A 26376-nucleotide genomic window follows, 5' to 3' on the forward strand; every position below is an offset into this window, starting at 1 on the left:
AGAACATCAGGAACAGCAGACTGTTCCCAATCCAGCTGTTCCCACAGATGAGCAGAACAACCCAGTAGCTGAACAGAATGTTAATCAAGCTGATGAACCAGAACATGCTACTGTTCCCATAAGAGATTTTATGCCAAAACCTTGGAGATATCAAAAATACCATCCTCTTGATTTGATTGTAAGTGATTTGAATAAAGGAACACAAACTCGATCTCAAATGAGAAATTTTTGTGCACATTTTGCGTTCCTATCATCACTTGAACCCAAAAATCACGAAGAAGCTCTAAAGGATTCCGAATGGGTTGTAGCCATGCAAGATGAATTGAACGAATTTGAAAGGAACAAAGTATGGCATTTAGAACCCAAACCGAAACACAAGAAGGTAATTGGTTTGAAATGGGTATTTCGGAACAAACTAGATGAGCATGGAATAATTGTAAGAAACAAAGCAAGGCTCGTGGTCAAAGGGTACAATCAACAAGAAGGTATTGATTATACTGAGACATTTGCTCCAGTAGCAAGGTTAGAAGCTATTAGAATTTTAATTTCTTTTGCTGCATTTATGAACTTTAAATTATATCAAATGGATGTGAAATGTGCTTTCTTGAATGGTTTTCTTGATGAAGAAGTTTTTGTTGAACAACCGCCTGGCTTTGAGAATACCTCGAGTCTTGATCATGTCTATAAGCTTGATAAAGCTCTTTATGGGTTGAAACAAGCTCCTAGGCAATGGTATGAAAGACTATCAAAATTTTTGATTCAAAATGACTTTGTTAGAGGTAAAATTGATAAAACCTTATTCTTTAAGAACAAAGGTTCCAATATATTAGTTGTTCAAATATATGTTGATGATATTATTTTTGGTGCCACAAATGAATTGCTATGTAAAGAATTTGCTAACCTTATGAGCACTGAATTTGAAATGAGTATGATGGGAGAATTAAATTTCTTTCTTGGTTTGCAAATTAAACAAACTGCTAATGGTATCTTTATTCATCAACAAAAATATATAAAAGAACTTCTTAAGAAATATGGCATGAATAACGCTAAAACCAACCATACACCCATGGCTACTAATGTAAGATTAGATGAAGATACAAATGGAACAAATATTGACCAAACTACGTATAGAGGCATGATTGGATCTTTATTATATCTAACTGCTAGTAGACCCGATATTTCATTTAGTGTTGGTTTATGTGCAAGATTTCAATCTAACCCTAAAGAATCACATCTAACTGCAGTGAAACGTATTTTGAGATATCTAAAGGGAACAGATGATTTATCATTGTTTTATCCTAAAAGTGATGTCTTTGATTTGAAAGGCTTTAGTGATGCAGATTATGCAGGAGATCTTGTTAATAGAAAAAGCACGTCAGGTATGGTACAATTTCTTGGCTCATGTTTAGTTTCATGGAGCTCCAAGAAACAAAACACTGTTGCATTATCAACTGCTGAAGCTGAGTACGTAGCAGCAGCAGCTTGCTGTTCCCAAATGATATGGATAAAGCAGCAGCTAAGAGACTTTGGTATTAAGTATGCATGTGTTCCTAATTGAATCAACACTTTTAGGTACCCAACTAGATCAAATTGTAGAATGTTCATAACCATTGTAGATGATTTTAGTAGAATGTCTTGGATTTTCTTAATAAAATGCAAATCAGAATTTCCTAAAATTTTTAGAAATTTTATATATTTTGTTGAAAATCAACTATCACTCAAAGTAAAAGCAGTGAGAATATATAATGCAGGGGAACTAACTTGTAGACTCAATTAGGAACGGGAACAGCAACAAGAGGGGGGGTGAATTGTTGTTGTTACTAGTTTAAGCGTTTTTGCCCTGTTTTTGCGGAATTGAATAAAATAAATAAAGCTTAAACTTAGAGCGAAATAATTAAAAGAGACAAACGATTTTTACGTGGAAACCTTCTAGGCCTAAATAGAAGGAAAAACCACGACCCCTTGGGATTTCTAAATTCTCCACTATGTTTAAGGCAACTCGTTACAATTACATTAAACATCTTACTTCACTCGAAGCGCATTAACTAGGCCAACTCTTCTCTCTTAAATTGCTTCACTCAAAGCAACAAACTTAGCTTCACTAAAAGCTAATTCTCACCACTAGCTTCACTAGAAGCTTTCTCCTTAGCTTTACTCAAAGCTAATCTCTTCTCTAGCTTCATTAAAAGCTATCTAATTTCCCCCTTAGACTCACCCGAGTCTAATTACAAATTCTCTCAAAAACCCTTACAAAGAATAAAAATTCTCCAAAAAATAAAATCAATGAGTTGCACAAGAAAATATTATAAATTAATTGGCATTTTTAAAACAAAATTTTCTTGTAAAAATTCTCCCATAGTTACGTATGATTTAATGGCTCATACTAAGGCGAGTTTTGAAGAATAACCGAGTCTCTTATTTATAGAGCTAAAATCCCTAAGAATAAGGAATATTCCAATCCATTATCCTTAGTCATGGATCAATGAATGATGCTGAATGAATCACAAAACGGTTAATACTTCAGCCTTTGAATAAATCAAACAAACGGTTAAGGCAATCAGTAACCGCTATTCCCTGATAACCGCTGTTCCTTAATAACCGCTGTTCCCTAAAGTAGCAGTTTCTTCAGTAGTAATTCCTGTTCCCCAAATTAATGGCTGGAACTTCATGCTATATTTAGAAAACGGTTTTGGTAAAACGGTTATCTTTTGACTAATTCTAAAAACGGTTATCTTTTGACTAATTCTTAGAAAATGGTTATTTTTACTATTTTTAGGAAAAGATTATTTTTATTATTTTTCAGAAAATCCAAAAATAATTAAGACCTAACTGCTGTTCCTACTTTTTAGTAGATCCAAGTTTATCTCCTAAAAAAAAGGAATTAATCTTGAAACCCACACGTGAGGAATTTTAGAAATTCTTTTTGCCAATTAACTTTAATAAACTAATGCAACCAATTAATTTAAATACATTAACTAAAAAATAAAAGATAGAATTTATTAGCTAACGTAAATTGACTTCAGTTTGGGAACACTGCGCTGTCTCCAAATTCCAACTTGCTAGAACATCAAACCTGGGAACAGTAGACTTCCTGTCTCCATTTTACATCCCACGTGATATACTCTTCTAACATCTCTTGAAACCTTTTGACATGTATATTCCCATGAACTAAGCCATAGGTACTATCAACGATCATAATCATAATCGGATATCGACCTGCACAATCTCTAAAAACATGTTCGCTTAAATAAAGTGTAGTCATCATCAAAACTCAAGAGGTCCAACAAATTCCCCCTTTTTGATGATGACAAACTTTTTAAACAAACTTAAACAAAATAGAGTAAAACCAATATTGAAGAGCATGTTCGAGATTAAAACTACTCTACATTACTTAGTAAATTAACTCGTTACAATATAATTTACCAAGCATACATTAAAAACAAATTACTCTATTAATTAGAAATATTTAAAATAACTTAAGCATAATCAAAACATCGGAAGTAGTTTATAACTTAAGATTTCAAATAGAACTAAAACAAAACAAAACTTATCAAAATTCTAAGCATTGTAAGAACTTTTATCATAGCATTCAAGTAATCATCAGAGCATATAAATCATAACAATCAAAGTATGTATCTCAATATGTATATCAGAGCTAAACTTATTACTAATCAAAGCTTAATTCAAATAAATCATCACATATAATCCAGTTCATATCAGAGCATGTATGAGCATGTATGCAGTAGTAAGACATATAGCATTCAGATCATAGAGCATAGCCACAGTCCTAATGTTCAACAGAATAAAAGTATATCAGGCTAAGCATACTCAAGCATTATTTAAGTTTGTGCTAAATATTCCCCCTTTTGACATCATTCAAAAAGAATTGGAGCAATCAAGCCACAGCACTAAACATATAGTTATAGTCAAAGAGACAATAAGGATGCAAAAATTAAAAGCGAGTACCAATGAATGCAAACATGATCAACAATGATGAAAATAACAGATATTAAGTAGCACAAAAAGAAAATATGATTCAGTGTATTAAGCAGTACCCCAGCTAGTACAAAATGAGAAACATAAAAAGATTGTTTAATGAGAGTGATAGTTGCAACAAATAAGAAGAAATGAAAAAGGAGAAATTAAGTTGCAGGAGCTTCATCATCAACATATTCAGTCTCCACCTCCACTGTGTCCAGTTTGGCCCCTAAACGTGATTCCATTTGGTCCATTTGAGCAGATAGTGAGGCTATAGAGACACGAATTTCATCTTTAAACACAAGGAAGCTTGACTGCAAATCATTGAGTTTCAGGAGAATGGAGGTTAGAGGGTCAGTGGGAACTGTAGTGTCACCTAAACCTTGATGTGGTGAATGGGGTACAGGTGATGGTGATGGTATAGGTGACTTAGGTGGTGAAGATGGTCGTATTGGTGATTGTGGTGGTGATGGTTTATGGAATGACGGTGTGGCAGGTCTAGGTGAGGAAGGTTGGCTTGGTTGTGCTGTTGTGTATGAGGTAGAGTCATCATCAATAACAACAACAGGTTTCTTTCCTTTAGAAGCTAGCCTTCTACTCTTCCTAGGGGTCAAACCAGGTGAAGAACCCTTCTCATTTTTCTTTTCTTCTTCCTCCACAGCAACCTTCACCAGTTCCTTCTCTACTTCCCCCTTACAAGAGTTTTCCTCCTGTTCTTCCTCCTCAGAATGCCCTTTTGCCTTCTCAGTGGCAGAGGGAACAGGCTCCTCCTGTTCCTCCTTGTTTACTTCCTCCTCCTCAACATTTTCTTCAACTTCTTCTTCTTCATTGGTGTCCTCTGATTGTTCAAAAATGTTCTCAAGGGTCCCATTTTCAGTTAATCTTAGGCGTAAATTTTTCAAACATTTTACACCCACTTTGTTGTTTGGACCCATGGGATAGTTTGGACCATCAAGAGGAACACCCAATTTCTTAAATATCCAGGTCAACAGTCCACCATATCCTAACACATTCCGTTTAAAAATACAATCATTTAAATGACAAATCATTAAAGAAGGAAAATTAATCTTGATGTGGTTCGCCAGACAGTAGATTAACGTAGCATCTCTAAGACTAACCTCACTTCTTTTGGATGTGCGAGGCAAAATGAATCTTCTTGCTATGTTGTACAACAGTTTGTGCATAGGTGATAGCACATTATGACTAACTTTTCCCTTTTTCTCATTCAACCCTAAAAACTTCCACACCAACTTCTCATTTATACCGGAAAAATTAATTTTTGACCCAACAACATATCTATCAAAACCAGTCGAGGGAACACCCAACCATCCTCCTAAAATCAGGTTATTAAATTCAATTTTAATCCCCTTTACTTCACTAGTACAGACTCCATGATCAAAAGAAAAATTTAAAGCAAACTCACGCATTAAGTTGGGATACATTGGGTTACAGCAATAGTTTCCCATTAAAGATTCCCAAGCTTGATTTTGCAATATGATGATTTAACTCCCACTTCTTAATCAAAAAAAAATTGCTGGATAAATATATATATTTAATATTATGAAGAAAAAATTTTTATGAAAATAAAAGATAAATGGAAATTTTATGCTACTACAATCTGATCAAATCAAACATGCAATCATAAGAGCACTCACAGTATATACTTTTAAATAATGCGTACCTGATTCTTTCAATAATTGATTTTTCAATCAAGATTTTTGTGGTTGATCGTCTTTTTCAAATTTCCATTTTGTCTTTAAGGATCACATTTATCACTTACTTCAATTCAACTTAATCATGCCCAGTTCTAATCTCATCTTTTCATGTTGTTCCCTTGGAAGCGGCTTTGTCATGATATCAGCTATTTGCTCGTTTGTATTAACATGCTTGACGATAATATTTTTATTTTCGACGTTGTCCTTAAGAAAATGATGCCTAATGTGAATATGTTTTACTCTAGAATGATGCACTGGATCTTTTGAAATGCATATGGCACTGGTATTATCACAATAAATAGGAACACATTCAAACTTAATACCAAAATCTCTTAGCTGTTGTTTTATCCAAAGCATTTGGGAACAGTAAGCTGCTGCTGCTACATATTCAGCTTCGGCAGTGGATAGTGCAACAGTGTTTTGTTTCTTGGAACTCCACGAAACTAAACATGAGCCATGAAATTGTACCATACCTGACGTGCTTTTTCTATTAACAAGATCTCCTGCATAATCTGCATCACTAAAGCCTTTCAAATCATAAACATCACTTTTAGGATAAAATAAGGATAAGTCGTCTGTTCCCTTCAAATATCTTAGAATTCGTTTAACTGCAGTGAGATGTGATTCTTTAGAATTGGATTGAAATCTAGCACATAAACCAACACTAAAAGCAATATCAGGTCTACTAGCAGTTAGATATAATAAAGAGCCAATCATGCCTCTATACATAGTTTGATCAACATTTGTTCCATTTGGGTCTTTATCTAATCTTACATTAGTAGCCATGGGTGTATGGTTGGTTTTAGCGTTATTCATGCCATATTTCTTAAGAAGTTCTTTTATATATTTTTGTTGATGAATAAAGATACCATTAGCAGTTTGTTTAATTTGCAAACCAAGAAGGAAATTTAGTTCTCCCATCATGCTCATTTCAAATTCTGTACTCATAAGGTTAGCAAATTCTTTACACAATAAATCATTAGTAGCTCCAAAAATAATATCATCAACATATATTTGAACAACTAATATATTGGAACCTTTATTCTTAAAGAATAAGGTTTTATCAATTTTACCTCTAATCAAGTCATTTTGGATCAAAAACTTTGAAAGTCTTTCGTACCATTGCCTAGGAGCTTGCTTCAAGCCATATAGGGCTTTATCAAGCTTGTAGACATGATCAGGACAAGAGGTATTCTCAAAACCTGGGGGTTGTTCCACAAAAAATTCTTCATCAAGATAGCCATTTAAAAAAGCACATTTCACATCCATTTGATATAATTTAAAGTTCATGAATGCAGCAAAAGAAATTAAGATTCTGATAGCCTCTAACCTTGCTACTGGAGCAAAAGTCTCCGTGTAATCAATACCTTCTTGTTGATTATATCCTTTAACCACGAGTCTTGCTTTGTTTCTAACAATTGTTCCATGTTCATCTAGCTTGTTCCGAAATACCCATTTCAAACCAATTACCTTCTTGTGTTTCGGTTTGGGTTCCAAGTGCCACACTTTATTTCTCTCAAACTCGTTCAATTCATCTTGCATGGCAACTATCCAATCGGAATCCTTTAAAGCTTCCTCGTGACTTTTAGGTTCAAGTGATGATAGGAACGCAAAGTGTGCACAAAAATTTCTCATTTGGGATCTTGTTTGTGTTCCCTTATTTATATTACTTATAATCGAATCAAGAGGATGATGTCTTTGATACTTCCAAGGTTTAGGCACAAATTCTCGCGTGGGAACAGTAGCATGTTCTGGTTCATCAGCTTGATTAACATTCTGTTCAGCTACTGGATTGTTCTGCTCATCTGTGGGAACAGCTGGATTGGGAACAGTCTGCTGTTCCTGATGTTCTGGCAGTTCCTGAACGTGATCAGTACTTTCTGCTTCTGCTGGAACCGGCTGTTCTGTTCCTTGATCTTGCACTTTAATTCCTTCATCATCATCTTCCAAGTTTGCAAGACCTATTTTAATATTACTTGTTTCCTGTTCACTTGTCGAAAAGTTAGATTCATCGAAAATTATATGAACGGATTCCTCTACACACATTGTTCTCTTATTATAAACTCTGTAAGCTTTGCTATGTGATGAGTAACCGAGAAATACTGCTTCATCACTTCTTTCATCAAACTTACCTATATTTCGTTTACCATTCACATGAACAAAACATTTACATCCAAATACACGAAAATAGGAAATATTTGGTTTAACACCTTTAAGCAATTCATAAGGTGTCTTAGAAGTGATTGGTCTAATTAATACTCGATTCAAAATATAACATGCAGTGTTAACAGCCTCGGCCCAAAAATTTCTAGGTAAACCACTAGCAATTAACATGGTTCTAGCCATTTCCTCTAAAGTTCTATTTTTCCTTTCTACTACACCATTTTGTTGTCGTGTTCTTGGTGCGGAAAAATTGTGACTTATTCCATGTTCATTGCAATAACTCATAAAACTTGAAATTTCAAATTCTTTACCATGATCTGACCTTATGTGAATAATTTGATTATTAGTAGATTTTTGTATTTTGTTAGCGAAGGAAACAAACTCATTAAAAGCTTCATCTTTACTAACTAAAAATAAAGTCCATGTAAATCTACTATAATCATCAACAATAACAAACACATATCTTTTGCCACTACGGCTTTATATTCTCATAGGTCCACATAGATCCATATGTATTAATTCAAGTGGTTTATTAGTGGTCACAATATTCTTAGATTTAAATGATGATCTTACTTGTTTTCCTTTGGCACAAGGATCACAAATTTCATCCTTAAGGAATTTTAGAGATGGTAGTCCTCTAACTAGGTCTTTTGATCTTAATTAATTAATCAATGAATAACTAGCATGACCTAGACGCTTATGCCAAAGAAGTGGGTCGTCTTCTATAACGCTTAGACACGTTAGACTGTTTCTGGGAACAGTGTCCAGGTTCACCACATAGGTGTTCCCTTTTCTGATTCCCACAAGAATGGTGTCTCCTGTGTCATTCCTAGAAATAATGCATTTTTCAGAAGTAAAGTTTACAGAGTTACCTTTATCACAAAATTGAGAAATGCTAAGTAAGTTATGTTTCAAATTCTCGACTAAAAATACATTGTCGATGGCGTGGGAACAGGACCTTCCAACCTTTCCTCTGACGATTATTTCACCCTTCATATTGTCACCGAAGGTTACTGTTCCCCCATCATAGGCTTCAAGTGAGAGAAATTTAGATTTGTCACCCGTCATGTGCTTGGAACACCCACTGTCGAGATACCATGAGCTGTTCCCCCTCACTTGGACCTGAAAGAAATAATTGTTAGTTACAGGAACCCATGCTGTCTTGGGTTCCTTGTCGATTTTACAAGAATCTGTTTTCTTCGTCCAAACGTTATCGACATTATTTCTGTTGGAGACAGTGTACTGTTCCCTTTTGGTTCACTGGTCCTTCAGATGGCCAGTTCCTCCACATAAGGAACAGATTCTGTCTCTAGGGAGATCAACGTAAGCCTTTTTCTTCTTGTTATTCTTAAAGTAATTTAGGCCTTTTGAATTTTTACTTTTGGCATCTTGAATCCATTTGGGAGTAATTTTGATTTTCCTTTTTCTCTTGAATTTAATTCAAGTTTATCATTATTGTTACGGTTAGGTTCTAGATTCAACTTTAAATTTTGAAAATCATTGCACATATCTTTAGTAGATGCATCATTCAATTCTTTATTCAAGCCTAATAATTTCTATTGCGACAACTCAATATTAAGAATAACATTTTCTTTTTAATTCTCTCCATATTTTCCTTTAGAATTATATTTTGGTCCAACAAACCGAAAAATTTGTTTTGAACATCGTATCTAAAGGTGTTTATATAGGAGACATGGTCTTTGCTTACCTTGAGTTCCTTTTCTAATTGGAGACACTTAACATTGCAATTTTCAAGTTTAATTTGTGTCTCCTTTAGCAACTCTATTAATTTATTTTTACTAAATTTGGATGGATGAAAATAAAATGAGTTAGAAATATATACCTGTTGCGGGTTTGAGAACAATTTCATTGTTGGAGTTAGTAGTGGTTACCTCAAAATCTCCAATTTCGATTACTCTCCAAACTTGATAATTTTCCGCTTTGATAAAGATCTCCATCCTATTCTTCCAGTATGTATAGAATTTTCCATCGAACATTGGCGGTCTTTGAGTTGAATACCCTTCTTCCATTCGCTCGTTCATAATTGACATTTTTCGGGAACACCAGAATCTGCCCTCAGGGTTTCCTGATCTTCTGGGAACAGGGCTCTGATACCAATTGTAGACTCAATTAGGAACGGGAACAGCAACAAGAGGGGGGGTGAATTGTTGTTGTTACTAGTTTAAGCGTTTTTGCCCTGTTTTTGCGGAATTGAATAAAATAAATAAAGCTTAAACTTAGAGCGAAATAATTAAAAGAGACAAACGATTTTTACGTGGAAACCTTCTAGGCCTAAATAGAAGGAAAAACCACGACCCCTTGGGATTTCTAAATTCTCCACTATGTTTAAGGCAACTCGTTACAATTACATTAAACATCTTACTTCACTCGAAGCGCATTAACTAGGCCAACTCTTCTCTCTTAAATTGCTTCACTCAAAGCAACAAACTTAGCTTCACTAAAAGCTAATTCTCACCACTAGCTTCACTAGAAGCTTTCTCCTTAGCTTTACTCAAAGCTAATCTCTTCTCTAGCTTCATTAAAAGCTATCTAATTTCCCCCTTAGACTCACCCGAGTCTAATTACAAATTCTCTCAAAAACCCTTACAAAGAATAAAAATTCTCCAAAAAATAAAATCAATGAGTTGCACAAGAAAATATTATAAATTAATTGGCATTTTTAAAACAAAATTTTCTTGTAAAAATTCTCCCATAGTTACGTATGATTTAATGGCTCATACTAAGGCGAGTTTTGAAGAATAACCGAGTCTCTTATTTATAGAGCTAAAATCCCTAAGAATAAGGAATATTCCAATCCATTATCCTTAGTCATGGATCAATGAATGATGCTGAATGAATCACAAAACGGTTAATACTTCAGCCTTTGAATAAATCAAACAAACGGTTAAGGCAATCAGTAACCGCTATTCCCTGATAACCGCTGTTCCTTAATAACCGCTGTTCCCTAAAGTAGCAGTTTCTTCAGTAGTAATTCCTGTTCCCCAAATTAATGGCTGGAACTTCATGCTATATTTAGAAAACGGTTTTGGTAAAACGGTTATCTTTTGACTAATTCTAAAAACGGTTATCTTTTGACTAATTCTTAGAAAATGGTTATTTTTACTATTTTTAGGAAAAGATTATTTTTATTATTTTTCAGAAAATCCAAAAATAATTAAGACCTAACTGCTGTTCCTACTTTTTAGTAGATCCAAGTTTATCTCCTAAAAAAAAGGAATTAATCTTGAAACCCACACGTGAGGAATTTTAGAAATTCTTTTTGCCAATTAACTTTAATAAACTAATGCAACCAATTAATTTAAATACATTAACTAAAAAATAAAAGATAGAATTTATTAGCTAACGTAAATTGACTTCAGTTTGGGAACACTGCGCTGTCTCCAAATTCCAACTTGCTAGAACATCAAACCTGGGAACAGTAGACTTCCTGTCTCCATTTTACATCCCACGTGATATACTCTTCTAACATCTCTTGAAACCTTTTGACATGTATATTCCCATGAACTAAGCCATAGGTACTATCAACGATCATAATCATAATCGGATATCGACCTGCACAATCTCTAAAAACATGTTCGCTTAAATAAAGTGTAGTCATCATCAAAACTCAAGAGGTCCAACATAACTAAAGGAGAAGCTCTATATTTCTACCTTTCACATGGTATAAGACAGCAGACAAGCTGTACAGACACACCCCAATAGAATGGGGTTAGAGAGAAAACAAAGGCACATACTTGAAACAACAAGATGCCTATATTTTCAATCAAAACGCATAATGAAATTTTGAGGGGACTATATTCAATGTGCAGTGCACTTGATAAGCAAAATGCCTTTAAGCATTTTAAATAGATTAACTCCATATGAAAAATATCATGGCACAAAACCAAACTTAGAACACTTAAAAGTGTTTGGATGTTTATGTTTTGTGAGCACGTTAAAGCAAGGAAGACACAAATTTTCAGAGAGAGCACAAAAATGTGTTTTCCTAGAATATTTCAATAGCAAAAAGGGATACAAAGTCTACAATATTGAACAAAACATTAAAATTGTATCCAAAGATGTAATTTTTTATGAAAGACTATTTTCATATCACTTTATGAAAAACCAAAGCAATTTGAGTGAGCTTAAACCCTTTTTCCTTCCTGTTTGCTCAGAAGATTCAACACCAAATATTGGGGAGTATAATATACATACTACTAACCCTATACAAGAGTACTTCGATATCACTAATGATGTACATGTTGATATATCATCAGAAACAGAACCAATAAAAACCAACAATGAAGATAACAACAATATCTTGCTTAATAATGAGGATAACAACTTGTCTCTAGCACAAAGAAAGTCTCAAAGACTCACAAAACCTCCAAAATACTTGGATGATTACTGCTATAATCTTACTAAACACTGGTGTGGTCTTGTTCAATACAAGGACATACACAATAACACAAAACAACAACTCACATACTATGAACCAACATCCTTTAAGGAAGCCATCACTATACCTCATTAGGAAACTGCTATAGAGATAGATGCTCTAGAGCACAACAAAACCTAGGATATAGTAATTTTACCCACAGGAAAAAAGGCCATAGGGTGCAAATGGATTTCAAAGTAAAGCAAAAAGCAGATGGCACCATAGAAAGATATAAGGCAAGACTAGTGGCAAAAGGGTATTATCAAAACTTGGAATTGATTATGAAAAAACCTTTTCACCAGTGGTGAAAACGTCTACTATCAGGTGTTTAATAGCCATAGCAGCAAATAAGAATTGGACCATATACCAACTAGATGTCAACAATTCTTTTTTGCATGGAGATTTAAGTGAGGAAGTGTATATGCAATTGCCTCAAGGTTACAATGCACCTAAAAACACAGTTTGCAAACTTAGAAAATCTCTCTATGGCTTGAAACAAGCATCAAGACAATGGTTTGCAAAACTAATGCAAGAACTAATAAAACAAGGATATCAACAATCTAAAAACGACTATTCCCTTTTTACAAAAAGGGGAAGCATTAGCATAACCATTCTTGCAATCTATGTTGATGACATCATCTTAATAGGAAACAATTACAATGAAATCAGAAACATAAAGACACATCTCAACAATGTGTTTAGTATTAAAGATCTTGGAAAATTATATTTCTTTCTTGGCATGGAATCAAAGTACCTACATGAAGGGATAGTCCTCTCACAACAAAAATTCACCAAGGACTTACTAAGTGAATGTCAACAAAACAGCAAAAGAAACACCTCTTCTTGTAAACCTAAAGCTATCTGCTATAGAAGCAAGATTATTGAAAGACCCTACAATATATAGAAGCATGGTGGGAAAACTCAATTTAACTAACACTAGACCTGATTTAGCTTACACGATACAAACATTAAGCCAATTCATGCGAAGTCCAAGAGACTCCCATTGGCAAGCTCTTCAACATACATTATCCTATGTCCAGCATACTTGTGGACAAGGCATACTCCTTAGAGCATCAGATAAAATCACCATCCAAGCCTTTTTAGATAGTGATTAGCGGTCATGTATTGACTTAAGGAGGTTTGTCACTGGTTATCTTATCATGCTTGGTAATTCTCCCATCTCATGGAAATCTAAAAAATAAGGGACTATATCAAGGTCTAGTTCAGAAGCCGAATATAAAGCTATGGCTTCAACAACTGCAAAAGTCATCTGGATCACTAGGCTTCTAGAAGAACTAAGTCTCATTAATCCAAAACCAATCACACTTCATTGTGATAACGAATCAACAATCTACATAGCAAAAAATCCTATTTTCCAATGACAGGACAAAACACATTAATGTGGACTGCTACTTCACAAGAGAAAAGGTCCCAGAAGGCCTAATTCAACTATCATATCTACTAACTAAGCATCAGTTAGCTGATGTTTTAACAAAAGTTCTGCCCTTTTTACAATTCAACATATTTTTAAGCAAACTAGGAATGGTAAACCCCCATTCCAGTTTGAAGGGGGATGTTAAGTATAGTAAGGAAGATGCTCATACTACAAGTCAGCAAGCCAAGGAAATGATCATCCCACAGCCAGCAGCTCATCATACTAGCCTACAGTCAGCCCTTATCAACAACAAGTGCAATAACAACTTCAGAAGATCAGGACATCAAACATATGCAAGCATGTGTCTTTTATAAGTTAGTTGTGTTGTTAGTTAGTTAGTTAATCAAGGTTAAGTCCTTTAATTAGTTTACTGTGGTTAATTGTAATCTAGTCAGTTATAGTTTGTTGCACACTGTAACAAACTGATTCTTGGTTTTGCTCTTGTACTCCCTATATAAAGGCCCTTGTACTCTTTGTATTCTTCAAGATTTATGGAATAACATTGTTCCATTTACTTCATTCTTTGTCGGTTTTCTTTCTTCGAAGAAAATTAACAGAAATCGGTAGTCAAATAGATGTCTCTAATGACCTTAGTATTAAGATCAACTAAGAAGATTACAAAATTTAACTTGTCAATGATCATAAGGTTCGAGGTTGCCCCAAAGAGATTTAAACTCTGGATTGCATCACATCTGCAATGCAAAATAGACGATTGTGCAATAATTTGAACTTGGACTCTACTTGGAAAGAAAGAAAACGTCATATTATCTTATTTTTCATAGTAAATTCAAAATAAATAACTCATAAACTAAAAATTTGAAATTAAGGCCTAAAGAATAAAATGTAATCAATGTTAAAAACCTAAAATGACAATAATAAACTCTAAACAAGTTAAATGGGTAGAAATCAAGTTGATCAGATCTTATATTGATCAGGTCAGAATTGTGATTTTTGACCCAATCAAATAAATGGATTAGGTTCGAATGAAGGAGTTTCCGACCCATTCATGTATAGAGCTTATGTCCAAGTAGATAGAGGTGAGTAATTTTACAATGTGAAATGTAGGTGGTGTAAATATTACTAAATCAACCATTTATGATTCCTACTTTCATCTAAAAATAATTCTTTATGTCAATGTGGATTGATTTTAACATTTCTCTTATGCTTTAAGTTGAATGATATTACATCAATTTCTCAATCTTATATATGTATATAATACCCTCATATTGATTCCCACCTAATAATAATAAAACAATAAAATATCTCACGAAACAAAAAGAATACGCGTCTAAAATTATGTGTTAAGAATCCTTTTTTTTCACTTCTTTTCTTTTTTTCTTTCCCAAAAGCATAACATTACATAAGAAATTAACACTAATGATTAATTAAATCATAAAATGCCATAATGAACACAACTACCCACGTTTATTAAGCCTTAATTCATAAACATTTGGTATTTGCCCATTTCTCTCTCTACAATACTCACTCACCTCTGTTCGTCTCTTCATTCAACATGTCATATGTTAACAGATCATTTTTCACTTTTTTACTTCTCATTTTCTTCACTCTTTTTTTCTTCTCATTCTCTGATGCCTTTCAAGATTTGGGTTCTTCTTCTTTTCAAGGTTTTTTTTTTCTGAAAAATATAATTAATGTTCAGTTTAAATTTTGAAAATAATATTAGTATTTGATTTAAGTCAAATGTAAGGTATAGATTTAATTATATGATTTTATTTGGATAGGGGTGATAAAATGGGAGAGTAATAATAGAAGAATTGTAGCAGAAACTGTTGAAGGAAATGCTTCATTGATATTGGCAGCTAAGAACACATATAGAAGAGACCCAATCAATCATTTTAATCGTTACACTGGTGGTTGGAATATTAGCGATACTCATTATTGGGCTGTAAGTAAATTTTACTTTTGTTTTTTCTTGGAGAATTTCTTGATATTTTTTTGAGTTATTTTCTTAATTTTTTTTCTGGGCTAGTGGGTAATTCTAGTGTTGTGAATTTTGATGTTTAGGGTATAACAGTATATTTTTGCAAACAAGTTTTGTACTATTAAAGGAAACTAATCATTCATATTGTTTTTTATGTACATTTTGTAATTTAAAAATGGGCTGGAATTTAATTTGGTGTGATAATTGAGATGAATGTTCGTGGTAGTTTGTGTCCTTATTAAGTTAACCTTTTTATGGGAAATTTTTCTTGAATTTAGGAATTTGGTGAGTGTTGCCAATATAGGTTTATTTTATAAGTACCAATCTTAGTAACTTTAAATGGGAAGTTATAGCTGGATTTGAATTATTATATTGGCTTGTTGAAGAAATGAGTTGTTTCTAATTTTGAAATTTTTGTGGTGATGTTTCCATGGTGTTTATTAATTTTTGGCATTATGCCAAGTCAAATAAGTTTCTTTTTGTGTAATGGTATCATTGTGGGTATTTCTTTACTTGATGTAATGAGATTGCTGATTCTTGTTTATTGTTACTCTTGTTTTTCTTTGATATGCCTTGTTTTCATAATTCTCCTAGCAAGTATCTGTGTAACTTCTAATATTAGATAGCTTTAAATTCTGTTTTTCCTTGCAAAATATTGATAACTTATTTTTCTATGGACTAGTAGTGGATATTGTGTATACTACACTTAATATTCCCTCTATCTCTATGAAATTGCACCCCTTTGTAATAAATTTAGCTGGAGAAATAAGTGAATGAGATGAAGGAAGAGACTATGTTTTTGGATAAGATTAAAAGATAAAGAGTGAACCATTAAGGCTGCGAAGTAAAGTGGTGTAAACAAAAATAGAAATAAGTGCAATTCATAGGAGTAGAGGGAGTTTTAGCTAGTGGGGATTAAGTTTTTGTAGAGTTTGTGGTCAATTGTGTAGGCAAATTGAGAACTACTCCCTTTTCTCTTTTATTTTGCGCATTTGACCCAACAAGTTCTTACATATTTGGGTAAGTTGGGGTTATAAGATATGGAGGGAGTATCTTGCAGTGTTCTGTTATGAACTTATGACCATGATCATTTGATATTAAGTGTTATCGAAACATTATTGTAATTGGTTTCTGTATGCCCTCCCACCACTATTGAGCTTGACAAAATCGTATTATATGTTGCAGTCAGTGGCTTTTACAGCAGCCCCATTCTTCATTATTGCTGCAGTGTGGTTTGTGATTTTTGGGCTGACTTTGATCGGTACCTGCCTATATTTCTGCTGTTGTAGAAAAGCACCATATGGTTATTCTCGAATCTGCTACGCTCTTTCACTCATTTTGCTGGTACTTTTCACTGTTGCTGCAATGTACGTATGCCTTTCTCAATCATCTCATGTCTATATGGTAGTTCTAATTGAGATTTAGCATGTTCTTGTTTGAATTTACAACTCAAAACTTCTGTCATGTTTCATGACGTATTGATTTGTCTGATATGGCTTGTAGAGTCTACTGCTCGACACATTTTTGTACAGTGTGCTGTTTGCTATATATGATTATGGTTGCATGTTTGTTCATTATGTTTTCTTTTGTTCCTATTTGTATACCAGTTTTATCTTTGTCATGCATGGATGCACCTATGTACTTTTGGTACCACTTTTATCTTTAAGTACCCAAAATTTGAGCATTGTACTCTGAACCCTGAGGCATCCAGTTATATTCTTGACTGTGTTCCCTGAGTGAGAATCATTCAAAAGTTTGAGCTTTTTGGAACAATTTTAACCAATACAGTTACATGTTTCATATGTTCCCTTATCATGATCGTTCTGAATATTTGGGGATGTTGTTGCATCATCATTCTTGACGGTTGAATTTCCGCAAGTGCTATGCAACATGGTTATTATGGATGTTTTTAATAATAATATGTGAGAATAACCATATCTTGTGTGAATGCAGAATTGGTTGCATATTTCTCTACACTGGCCAGGGAAAGTTTCATGCTAGTACAACAACAACTCTGCGTTATGTTGTGGTGCAAGCGAATTTTACAGTTGAAAACCTTAACAATGTCTCACGGTATCTTGACGAAGCGAAGAACATTGGCGTGGGGCAGTTGAGGCTTCCTGAAAATCTTCAGAATAAGATCAATGATATTCAGACGAAGATGAATACTGCTTCTAATATGCTTGATGACAAAACCCAGGAAAACTCCAGGAGGATTCGACACGTCTTAGATCTAGTGTAAGTATGCATTATTTTGTTTCTTCTCTGTGTTACTGGTATTCGTTTATTTTTTATTTATTTTATTTTTTTGTATGTAAGTAGGTGATACCTGAATCATTCTTAGCTTTTTAAAAAGGGTGGGGAATATATAAACTGAAGTCGAATCTTTACAGTAATCTATGAAGAGTTCTGTTAATTCTGATATAATAAGAATAGGAGGAAAAATCCTGCATTAGTGGTAGTTCCTTTATTTTCTTAATGAAGTTTCGCTGGTACTGATCACTGCAAGTTAATGTAGGAGGCTGGCCCTGATTATCCTTGCCGCAGTGATGCTTTTACTGGCATTTGTTGGATTCTGTGAGTTCAATGCCTTCTCTATTGGACTGTGATTTCACCTTATTCTTCTTTTTTTGTCATTCACTAACACAATTTGTTTTATGGGTGCAGTGCTGTCAATTTTTGGAGTGCAATGTCTTGTGTACACGTATGTACTTTTGTTAATATTTGGTGGTTGTCTTCATATTCCCTTTGTTGTTTATTTGCTGAACCTGATTTATTGTTTGAACTGCCCTGTTCCTTGCATATGCAGATTGGTCATTGCTGGTTGGCTTCTAGTGACATTAACATTCATCTTGTGTGGAGTTTTTCTTGTCCTCCACAAGTAAGTCTTACTGAATTGTTTCTCATAGTATCATAGGGATTGCATCGTTATGTTGTTTTCTCAAATTGCAGTGTGTCTGCCATGCTTATGATACTTTTGAATGCATACTGCGGTCTAAAATTTTAGTGTCTGACAGTGTCCGTTATGTACGTTTGGTATTGAACTTATCTAAAGTCAAAGGGCCTAGGTCCTAGGTAGATGTTCAATATGCTATATTAGCCTTCTAAATGTGAACATGGCTTGAGCTGTTTAATACAGGCTTATCTACTCTGTCATTGTGGTTTTTTCTTAATATAAATACTTTGGCTTCTTTAAAATAGCTAATGTGGCTCTTATTGTGGAAATGGTCATGAACATGGGCGCTTTGTGAGCATTTTCATCAAACTTAAAATGTGATTACAAATACATGTGTAAATTACTCATCAAGTTTGTTCATTTCCCCCCTTTGTCGGGTTTCATTCCCTTTTCGTGTGTGGGTGGGGGTATTAAATAATCAATGTGTGGAGGAAAAATAGTTTTAGTGACATAGTGCAAAAATGTTGTTTTGATCATGATCACGATCACGGCCTCATTTGTGTAGTTCCGGTGTGAATGCGCTTTTCGTATCATCAAAATTCGCCAATCATGAGATATCCCTTCAACTGGTCCAAAATGCGATTTTAATACCCATTTATGATGCGAGTAGTATTGGTTCGAGAATTTTTGATAATGTTTACAATGCGGCTGGTAAGATAATGTGCCATTGTTGTTGCACTATGGTTAGTGATGCTTCTGCTCATGAGAATTGTATATGAACAAGCAATAAGAAAATGGAAACGTAATTTCTCAGTATACTAGTGGATGGTAACCTCTTTGTATGAAGTATGAAGTTACGGCTAGGAAGTTTTGTCTTTTCTAAAGTACACTGATTTATTGGCTTTATGTGGTCAAGGAGTAAGGACTGGTTCAGCTTAAAAGGCTGTTCTGTTGAGCAAGATACTTGGGCTAATTTATTTTGGTCATTCAACACATACCAAGAGGCAAGAGCTATATTTATGGAATGAACTTCATACACATTTGGCTTTATGGTTTGATGTTATTGTGTGATAAAGAGGAAGAGACTGAGCCAGCTTAAGTTGTTCTGATGAAAAAGATACTTGTGGGGCAAACTTCTTTTAGCCATCCAATGAACTTTACAAGAATTATAAAATATGATTATGGAATGAGCTTATGGCCTGAATAGTCTTTGAAGTTGGGAGTCGTGAGACAATGATAGAAGTTGGTTTATGATATACATGTATGTGATTACTCATTATCTTATTGACGTCTTCAACAGGGGTGTTCAATGGGCCGGGCCCCCATTTTGAGCCCTTATCTGACCCGTCTTTCGAAGGGCTTTGCCGACCGAAAACGGTCTCTATTATAATTATAATGAAGCGGGCTATAAAAGGGCTCAATAAGGGTCGGAAACGGGTCTTTCTTAGTAGCATAATTAATGTATAATTTAAATATTATAAATGACAATGTCAATGGGGATTATTAATTCCTTTGAATTTAATTATTATAAATGATAATTTACTTGTTATAAATTGATAAATGTGGATTTAAATAATTTTAAGTAATAAAAATGGGCTGGGTTGGGCTTTCAAAGCCCAGCCCATTTAAAGTCCATACTAAGTTTAAAGGGCTCTTATCTAACCCGGCCTATTTTTACTTTAGCTCGGCCCGACCCGACCCTTATCCGGCACATTAAACACTCCTAGTCTTCAGAGATTATACTATCGTGTAGCATTTTTTTCTCACGAAGGTTAGTTTAGTCTAATAGTAAATCTTCAAAAAGTGTTTGACTATGGTAGTTGGTAGATTGTTATCTAGTTTGTGTTTTCTTTGTGGTTCCGAAGGTGGTGAATGATAACCATGCTAATCCCAACCATGTGTGCTAACAAACGATTAAATTTTCATAAATATTTGTTTTTTGATTTCTGGTTAGTGTATATTGCTATATAAATGCAGGACATAAGCCCTTCTAATTACCAGGATTTTACTGATTAAAATTGATTGTTACCATAATTGATTTTTTTTGGTCTGTTGAAAGTGAATTGTTACAGATTGATGTTTATTAGTTAAAGAAGAAAGGGTTTTGGTGTATTTTTACCATGTAAAATTTAAATTTTGTTAATTTTTCCAATATTTCACGAACATAATTTTAGAATTCTTTGCGATCAATGTTTCAATATTTGGCTGGTTTACATAAAATTAGTCCTGGATCATACTATCATGTTCTTTTCACCTGCACATTGATGATATGCTCTTCTAACTGGTACTTTCCTATGATGTTTAACATCAGTGTGGTTTCAGATACTTGTATATCCATGAATCAATGGGTCCAAAACCCTACGGCACATACAGCATTGGATGATATCTTGCCTTGTGTAGACAACGCAACTGCACAAGAAACTCTAACAAGATCTAAAGAAGTCACTAATCAACTAGTCGACATGGTTAACTTGGTGCTTGGGACTATTGCCAACACCAATGTACCGCCCAACACTCCTCCGCCAATTTACTTCAATCAATCAGGTCCGTTGGTGCCTAATCTTTGTAAACCTTTCAACTCAAATTTCACTGATCGCACATGTGTATCGGGTGAAGTCGACTTCAACAACGCAACCCAGGTAAGATCAGTTGTACCAATTTCAGTGTTTCACTATTTATAATATGATATTACATATTGATTCTAATTTTGTTTTTCCTTGGGTATCAAATGTAGGTATGGAAGAGCTATACTTGCCAGGCAAAAAAAGTAAGCGGGAACGAGATTTGTACAACCACAGGACGACTGACACCAACAATATACAGCCAAATGAGTTCTGCGGAGTCTGTTGGATTTGCTTTGTATCATTACACACCGTTTTTGGTGAACCTCCAAGATTGCACTTTTGTGCGCACCACTTTCAACGACTTTAGTGTCAATTACTGCCCAGGATTGAGGAAATATACCCAATGGATCTATGTTGGTTTAGTGTTGGTCTCTGCTGCTGTTATGTTTTCCTTGATTTTCTGGGTTATCTATGCTCGTGAACGAAGGCACCGTGTTTATACTAAGCAATATGATGCTGCTCATCACTAAACTTACATGTATTCACGAGAGATTTTTCCGCTCAGTTATGTTTATTCTTTTGTGTATACAGAAGTAGCGTGCAAGACAACGAGAGTTCCATGTACATTATTGCGTTCGTATTTTGAACCTAGACAGACATTTATGTGGAGAATCTGTTAGAAGTAGATAGAAACGGTTCATTTCCTGTGTTACTATATTTTGCTGCTGTATGAGGCTGAGCATCTAGACGGTATCCGATAGACGATATGGAACCCAGAGTGTTTAATTGATTTGTTTTGTGTTAGATCTACTGTTTTTCTGTTCTTATTGCGCTTCAATCTTACTCCAACAAGTCAAACTAAGTGATGATTCTTGAACAGCAGTTTACTACACATGATGCATTTGATGACATATAACTGCCTTAGTGCAAAAGCCACAAAGACCACTTTGGTTGGGCGTTGGTTGTTCTTTTCTTTCGCAACCATTCATTTATGTGAAAGGTTTTTTTTTCTAAGTTATAAGCTCATTGTCATCACTAGATAATGAAAGGAGGATAGAGACAATGATCCATATTTTGCCATGTCATTGGAACTAGAGTGCTTACTGGCAAATTTAGGTGGGTAGCGGACTGAACATGCTTATAAAAATTATCAGTAAACTTTATTTTTAAAAACCTGCCCATCATTGTGGACCTTATTTTTTTGCCGCAACTTGTCATCGTTCTTAGCGGGCAGAACCTGCAGATAAATTGGCATGATCGATGTAATCTTAAAAATAATACCAACACGCTATTCAAAATTTTCCACATACAAAAATATTTTCAAAGATGAGACACTTGAAGTGCAGAAGGATAGCATACAACAATGAAGTTACAACACTAATTGTCCACATTGTTGGTCTATCAAAGTAAATAGACAATGGACTTAGATTTAGGCGATTGGAGTATTGCATCTTCTCATGTAAGTTTAAAATAAAAAAATTGAATGATTATGAGTTTATAAAATAAGCACATGTGCAAATTTACTCTTGTATTGCTACCCGTTCGTTTAATTTAGCGGACGGATATTACCCATCTAAATATTAAAATTTTTTTAAAAATTTGAATAAATTAAGCAAAAAATTATAAAATAAATCAAAAAAATAAGCAATGGTTTCCAAAGTAAGCACTTTTTTCCAGAGCTGAGGTTTGGGTTGTTACTAACAGTGAACTAAGAGGATTGATAAAAAAAGTCAAGTTCTTTGTTCGCTGTTACTAACAGCAAACAAAAACTTTGAAGTTTTTTTACCAGGTTTTTGTAGTAACTGCGAACAAAGGAGACCTGGTCAAACAAGGTCAAGTCTTTGTTCGCTGTCAGTAAAAGCGAACAAAGGTTTGACCCTATTTGACAAGGTAAACCCTTTGTTCGCTGTTACTAACAGCAATCAAAGAACTTGATTTTTTTTACCTGCCTTTTTTGTTCGTTTCGCTGTTAGTAACAGCGAACAACTCAAACCTCAGCTCTGGGAAAATATACTTATTTTAAGAAACATTATTTATTATTTGACTATTTTATATTATTTTATTTATTTAGTTTAAATTTTCAAATTTTTTCAGAGTCCAAATTTTTCTAGTTCGTTTGATTTTGCTGCACCATCTTATTAGCTGTATTTACGTTTTAAGAAATTGAATTAAATATGAAGTCCGATTCAGCCCTTGGCGGAGCAGTTTTATTTCCTTAACCTCTCGTTCAATGCAATGGGTGTTGAATCTAAATTATGGACATATTTTAGGATGTCTCAATAAGTCATCAGAATATTTTTTTATTATGAATTTATAGATCCATCATGATTAATAATTAACAAATTTTTAATCAAAATTTTAAGGGAAAAATTATCGTGAATAACCAACTATTGATTAACCATGAATAATACCAATTTAAAGGGATGTTTTCCTAGAAAATCTCTAACATGTTAAAAATCAAACTATAGGTGATTATAAGACAAAAAACTTAGTAAATTAGTTAATAAACTAAAGTTGGTATTATTCTAGGAAAATACCCTTATAAGTTGGTATTATTCATAGTTAATCAATAGTTGGTATTATTATACTAAAATTAATAAAAGGTTGTATTATTCACGCTAATTTTTTCAATTTTAAAATCATGATCATGTCTATTATTTTCAATACATTTGTGTGAGTTATTGTATACTAAACCAATTTAACTGTCTAGGTGGTGGTTAATCAGAACAAATCGACATAACCTATATAGAGGTGTTCATTCGAGTCAGTGTTAGATTGATTTAAAATCGGGTCTTATGTTTATAATATTTTTTGCATTATTATGAATATGTTTTTAATATCAAGTTAAAGTCGGGTCAATTCTACACAATCTTGTAGTATAGACATCGAATCAAATATGTTTGGAATACCTATAAACTTAAACTTAATTTAAACCAAAAATGACTCTAGAAAAAATAACACTAAATATATATTCCTATTCATATATATGAAATTATGAAATACGAATACTTGGCGTACATTAATACTTATACACTTTGTTAATCGAATTCTTCATTTTGCTTTACGTATATGTTGATATGGCACTTAAACACTTCATTTTAGGTGTAAACTTGAATACTTAGACGTATGCGATACTTGGACACGTACCAGTATTTGATATTAGTACCCGAGTCCAAGTAACATAACTTATACTTCTCCATCACATTCATTTTACAATCATTTTGAATTACGATGATTTAATTTTTTTTACTAAAAATAATGTAAAATAAGTGTGAAAGAAGAGTATGTACCAACTACCAGGGCTGTCTCATAAATTTTAGAGTTCCTGTGTCAATTTTATCTTAAAAACCCTTAGAATTAAAAAAAATAAAATACTAATATATGATAAAATTTCTCAATTTATTAAAATATTTATATTTGAGTCTTTATTACTTAATTATTCTCGTGTAAAATATATAGTATAAACATATTTACAGTAATTAAAACAATAAATCAAATAAATATAAAAAAGATTTTTCAAATTCTTTAATAACAGGGCCCAATGCTATAGAGCGTATTATAGATGTTAATCCACGGCAACGCCAACTAGTATAGGAAGGCAGGAAGCATATATGTTGTGATTAAAACATTAGTGTATTCAAAAAGTTTGGTAAAATGTCATCATCGAAATTCAAATATGCAAAGCGATTTGCTTAGCCGACTTAAATACATGCATATTTTTGAGAAACTTGGCAAGTTTGCAACTTTGCAATCTTAGATGTTAACTCATATACAAATATGTTTTGGGCCGGACATGTCCACATATGACATAATATCTCATACTTTATTCCCGATCCTTAAATATCGCCATCCTTTTCATTTTATCACCACCCCCTCCAAATGAAATTACGAATTTACCCCTGATTTTTAAAAAATTACAATTTTACCACTCATTTCAAATTTCTTATTTATAATAATAATAATAATAATAATAATAATAATAATAATAATAATAATATTAATAATAATAATAATAATAATAATAATAATAATAATAATAATAATTATTATTATTATTATTATTATTATTATTATTATTATTATATCAATAACAATAATAATAATTATTAACTTTTTTATATTCTTCAAAACGAATATAAATAAAATTAAAAATAATAATATTATTATTATTATTATTTTCCAAAAAGAAAAAAAAAATTGAGTCGCCCAAAAATGGGCGTTTGAACCGGGGTCCAGTCGCCCAGAACTGGGCGATTGAATCATGGTTTAGCCGCCCAGAACCGGGCGACTGGACCCCGGTTCAGTCGCCCAATTTTGGGCGACTCAATTTTTTTTTTTTTTTTTTGCTTTTTGGAAAATAATAATAATAATACTAATACAAATAATAATAACTTATAGATTAATGTGGCCTATTAGCTCAGTTGGTTAGAGCGTTGTACTAATAACATAAAGGTCACAGGTTCGAGACCTGTACAAGTCATTATTTTATAAAATTAATAATTATTAAATAATGACTTGTACAGGTCTTGAACCTGTGACCTTTATGTTATTAGTACAACGCTCTAACCAACTAAGCTAATAGGCCACATTAATCTATAAATTATTATTATTAGTATTAGTATTATTATTATTATTTTCCAAAAAGCAAAAAAAAAAAATTGAGTCGCCCAAAATTGGGCGACTGAACCGGGGTCCAGTCGCCCGGTTCTGGGCGGCTGAACCATGGTTCAATCGCCCAGTTCTGGGCGACTCAATTTTTTTTTTAATTATTAATTTTAATTTTATTATTATTATTATTATTATTATTATTATTATTACTGTTATTATTATTAATTTTATTTATATTCTTTTTTAAGAATATAAAAAGTTAATTATTATTATTATTATTATTATAAATAAGAAATTTGTAAGGAGTGGCAATTTTGTAATTTTTTAAACTTCAGGGGCAAATACATAATTTCGTGGGAAGGGGGGGTGACAATAAAATGAAAAGAGTGACGAAATATAATAACTCCCTACTTTATTTTAGCTTTTGTTTTTTCAAAGTCGGCTATCCATCAACAGTAAAACAAATGTTACCAAAAACTTTTCAAATCAAACCACAAATACTACACATATCTTATAAAAATACCACCACAATGTTGCCACCTTCACTCCAATCCATTTAATTTTTTTTTTCCTACTTAACTTCAAACCTTAGTGCATTACAAATGAAAATTATATATAATATCTAAAAATAATTCAA

General features: G+C 33.2%; 1 protein-coding gene across 1 annotated transcript; it reads left to right on the forward strand.

The window, feature by feature from the left end:
* Positions 1-15086: 15086 nt before the first annotated feature.
* LOC130816030 (uncharacterized) lies at positions 15087-21969 on the forward strand. Its single transcript, XM_057682600.1, has 9 exons — positions 15087-15354; positions 15472-15635; positions 16857-17038; positions 17625-17909; positions 18190-18248; positions 18339-18375; positions 18481-18552; positions 20879-21206; positions 21302-21969. The coding sequence occupies exons 1-9, from the start codon at positions 15243-15245 to the stop codon at positions 21659-21661; spliced, it is 1599 nt and encodes a 532-aa protein (XP_057538583.1). The 5' UTR covers positions 15087-15242; the 3' UTR covers positions 21662-21969.
* The last annotated feature ends 4407 nt before the right edge of the window (positions 21970-26376 follow it).

This window comes from Amaranthus tricolor, chromosome 6 (assembly GCF_026212465.1).
Source record: "Amaranthus tricolor cultivar Red isolate AtriRed21 chromosome 6, ASM2621246v1, whole genome shotgun sequence".
In the NCBI taxonomy this organism is placed as follows: domain Eukaryota; kingdom Viridiplantae; phylum Streptophyta; class Magnoliopsida; order Caryophyllales; family Amaranthaceae; genus Amaranthus; species Amaranthus tricolor.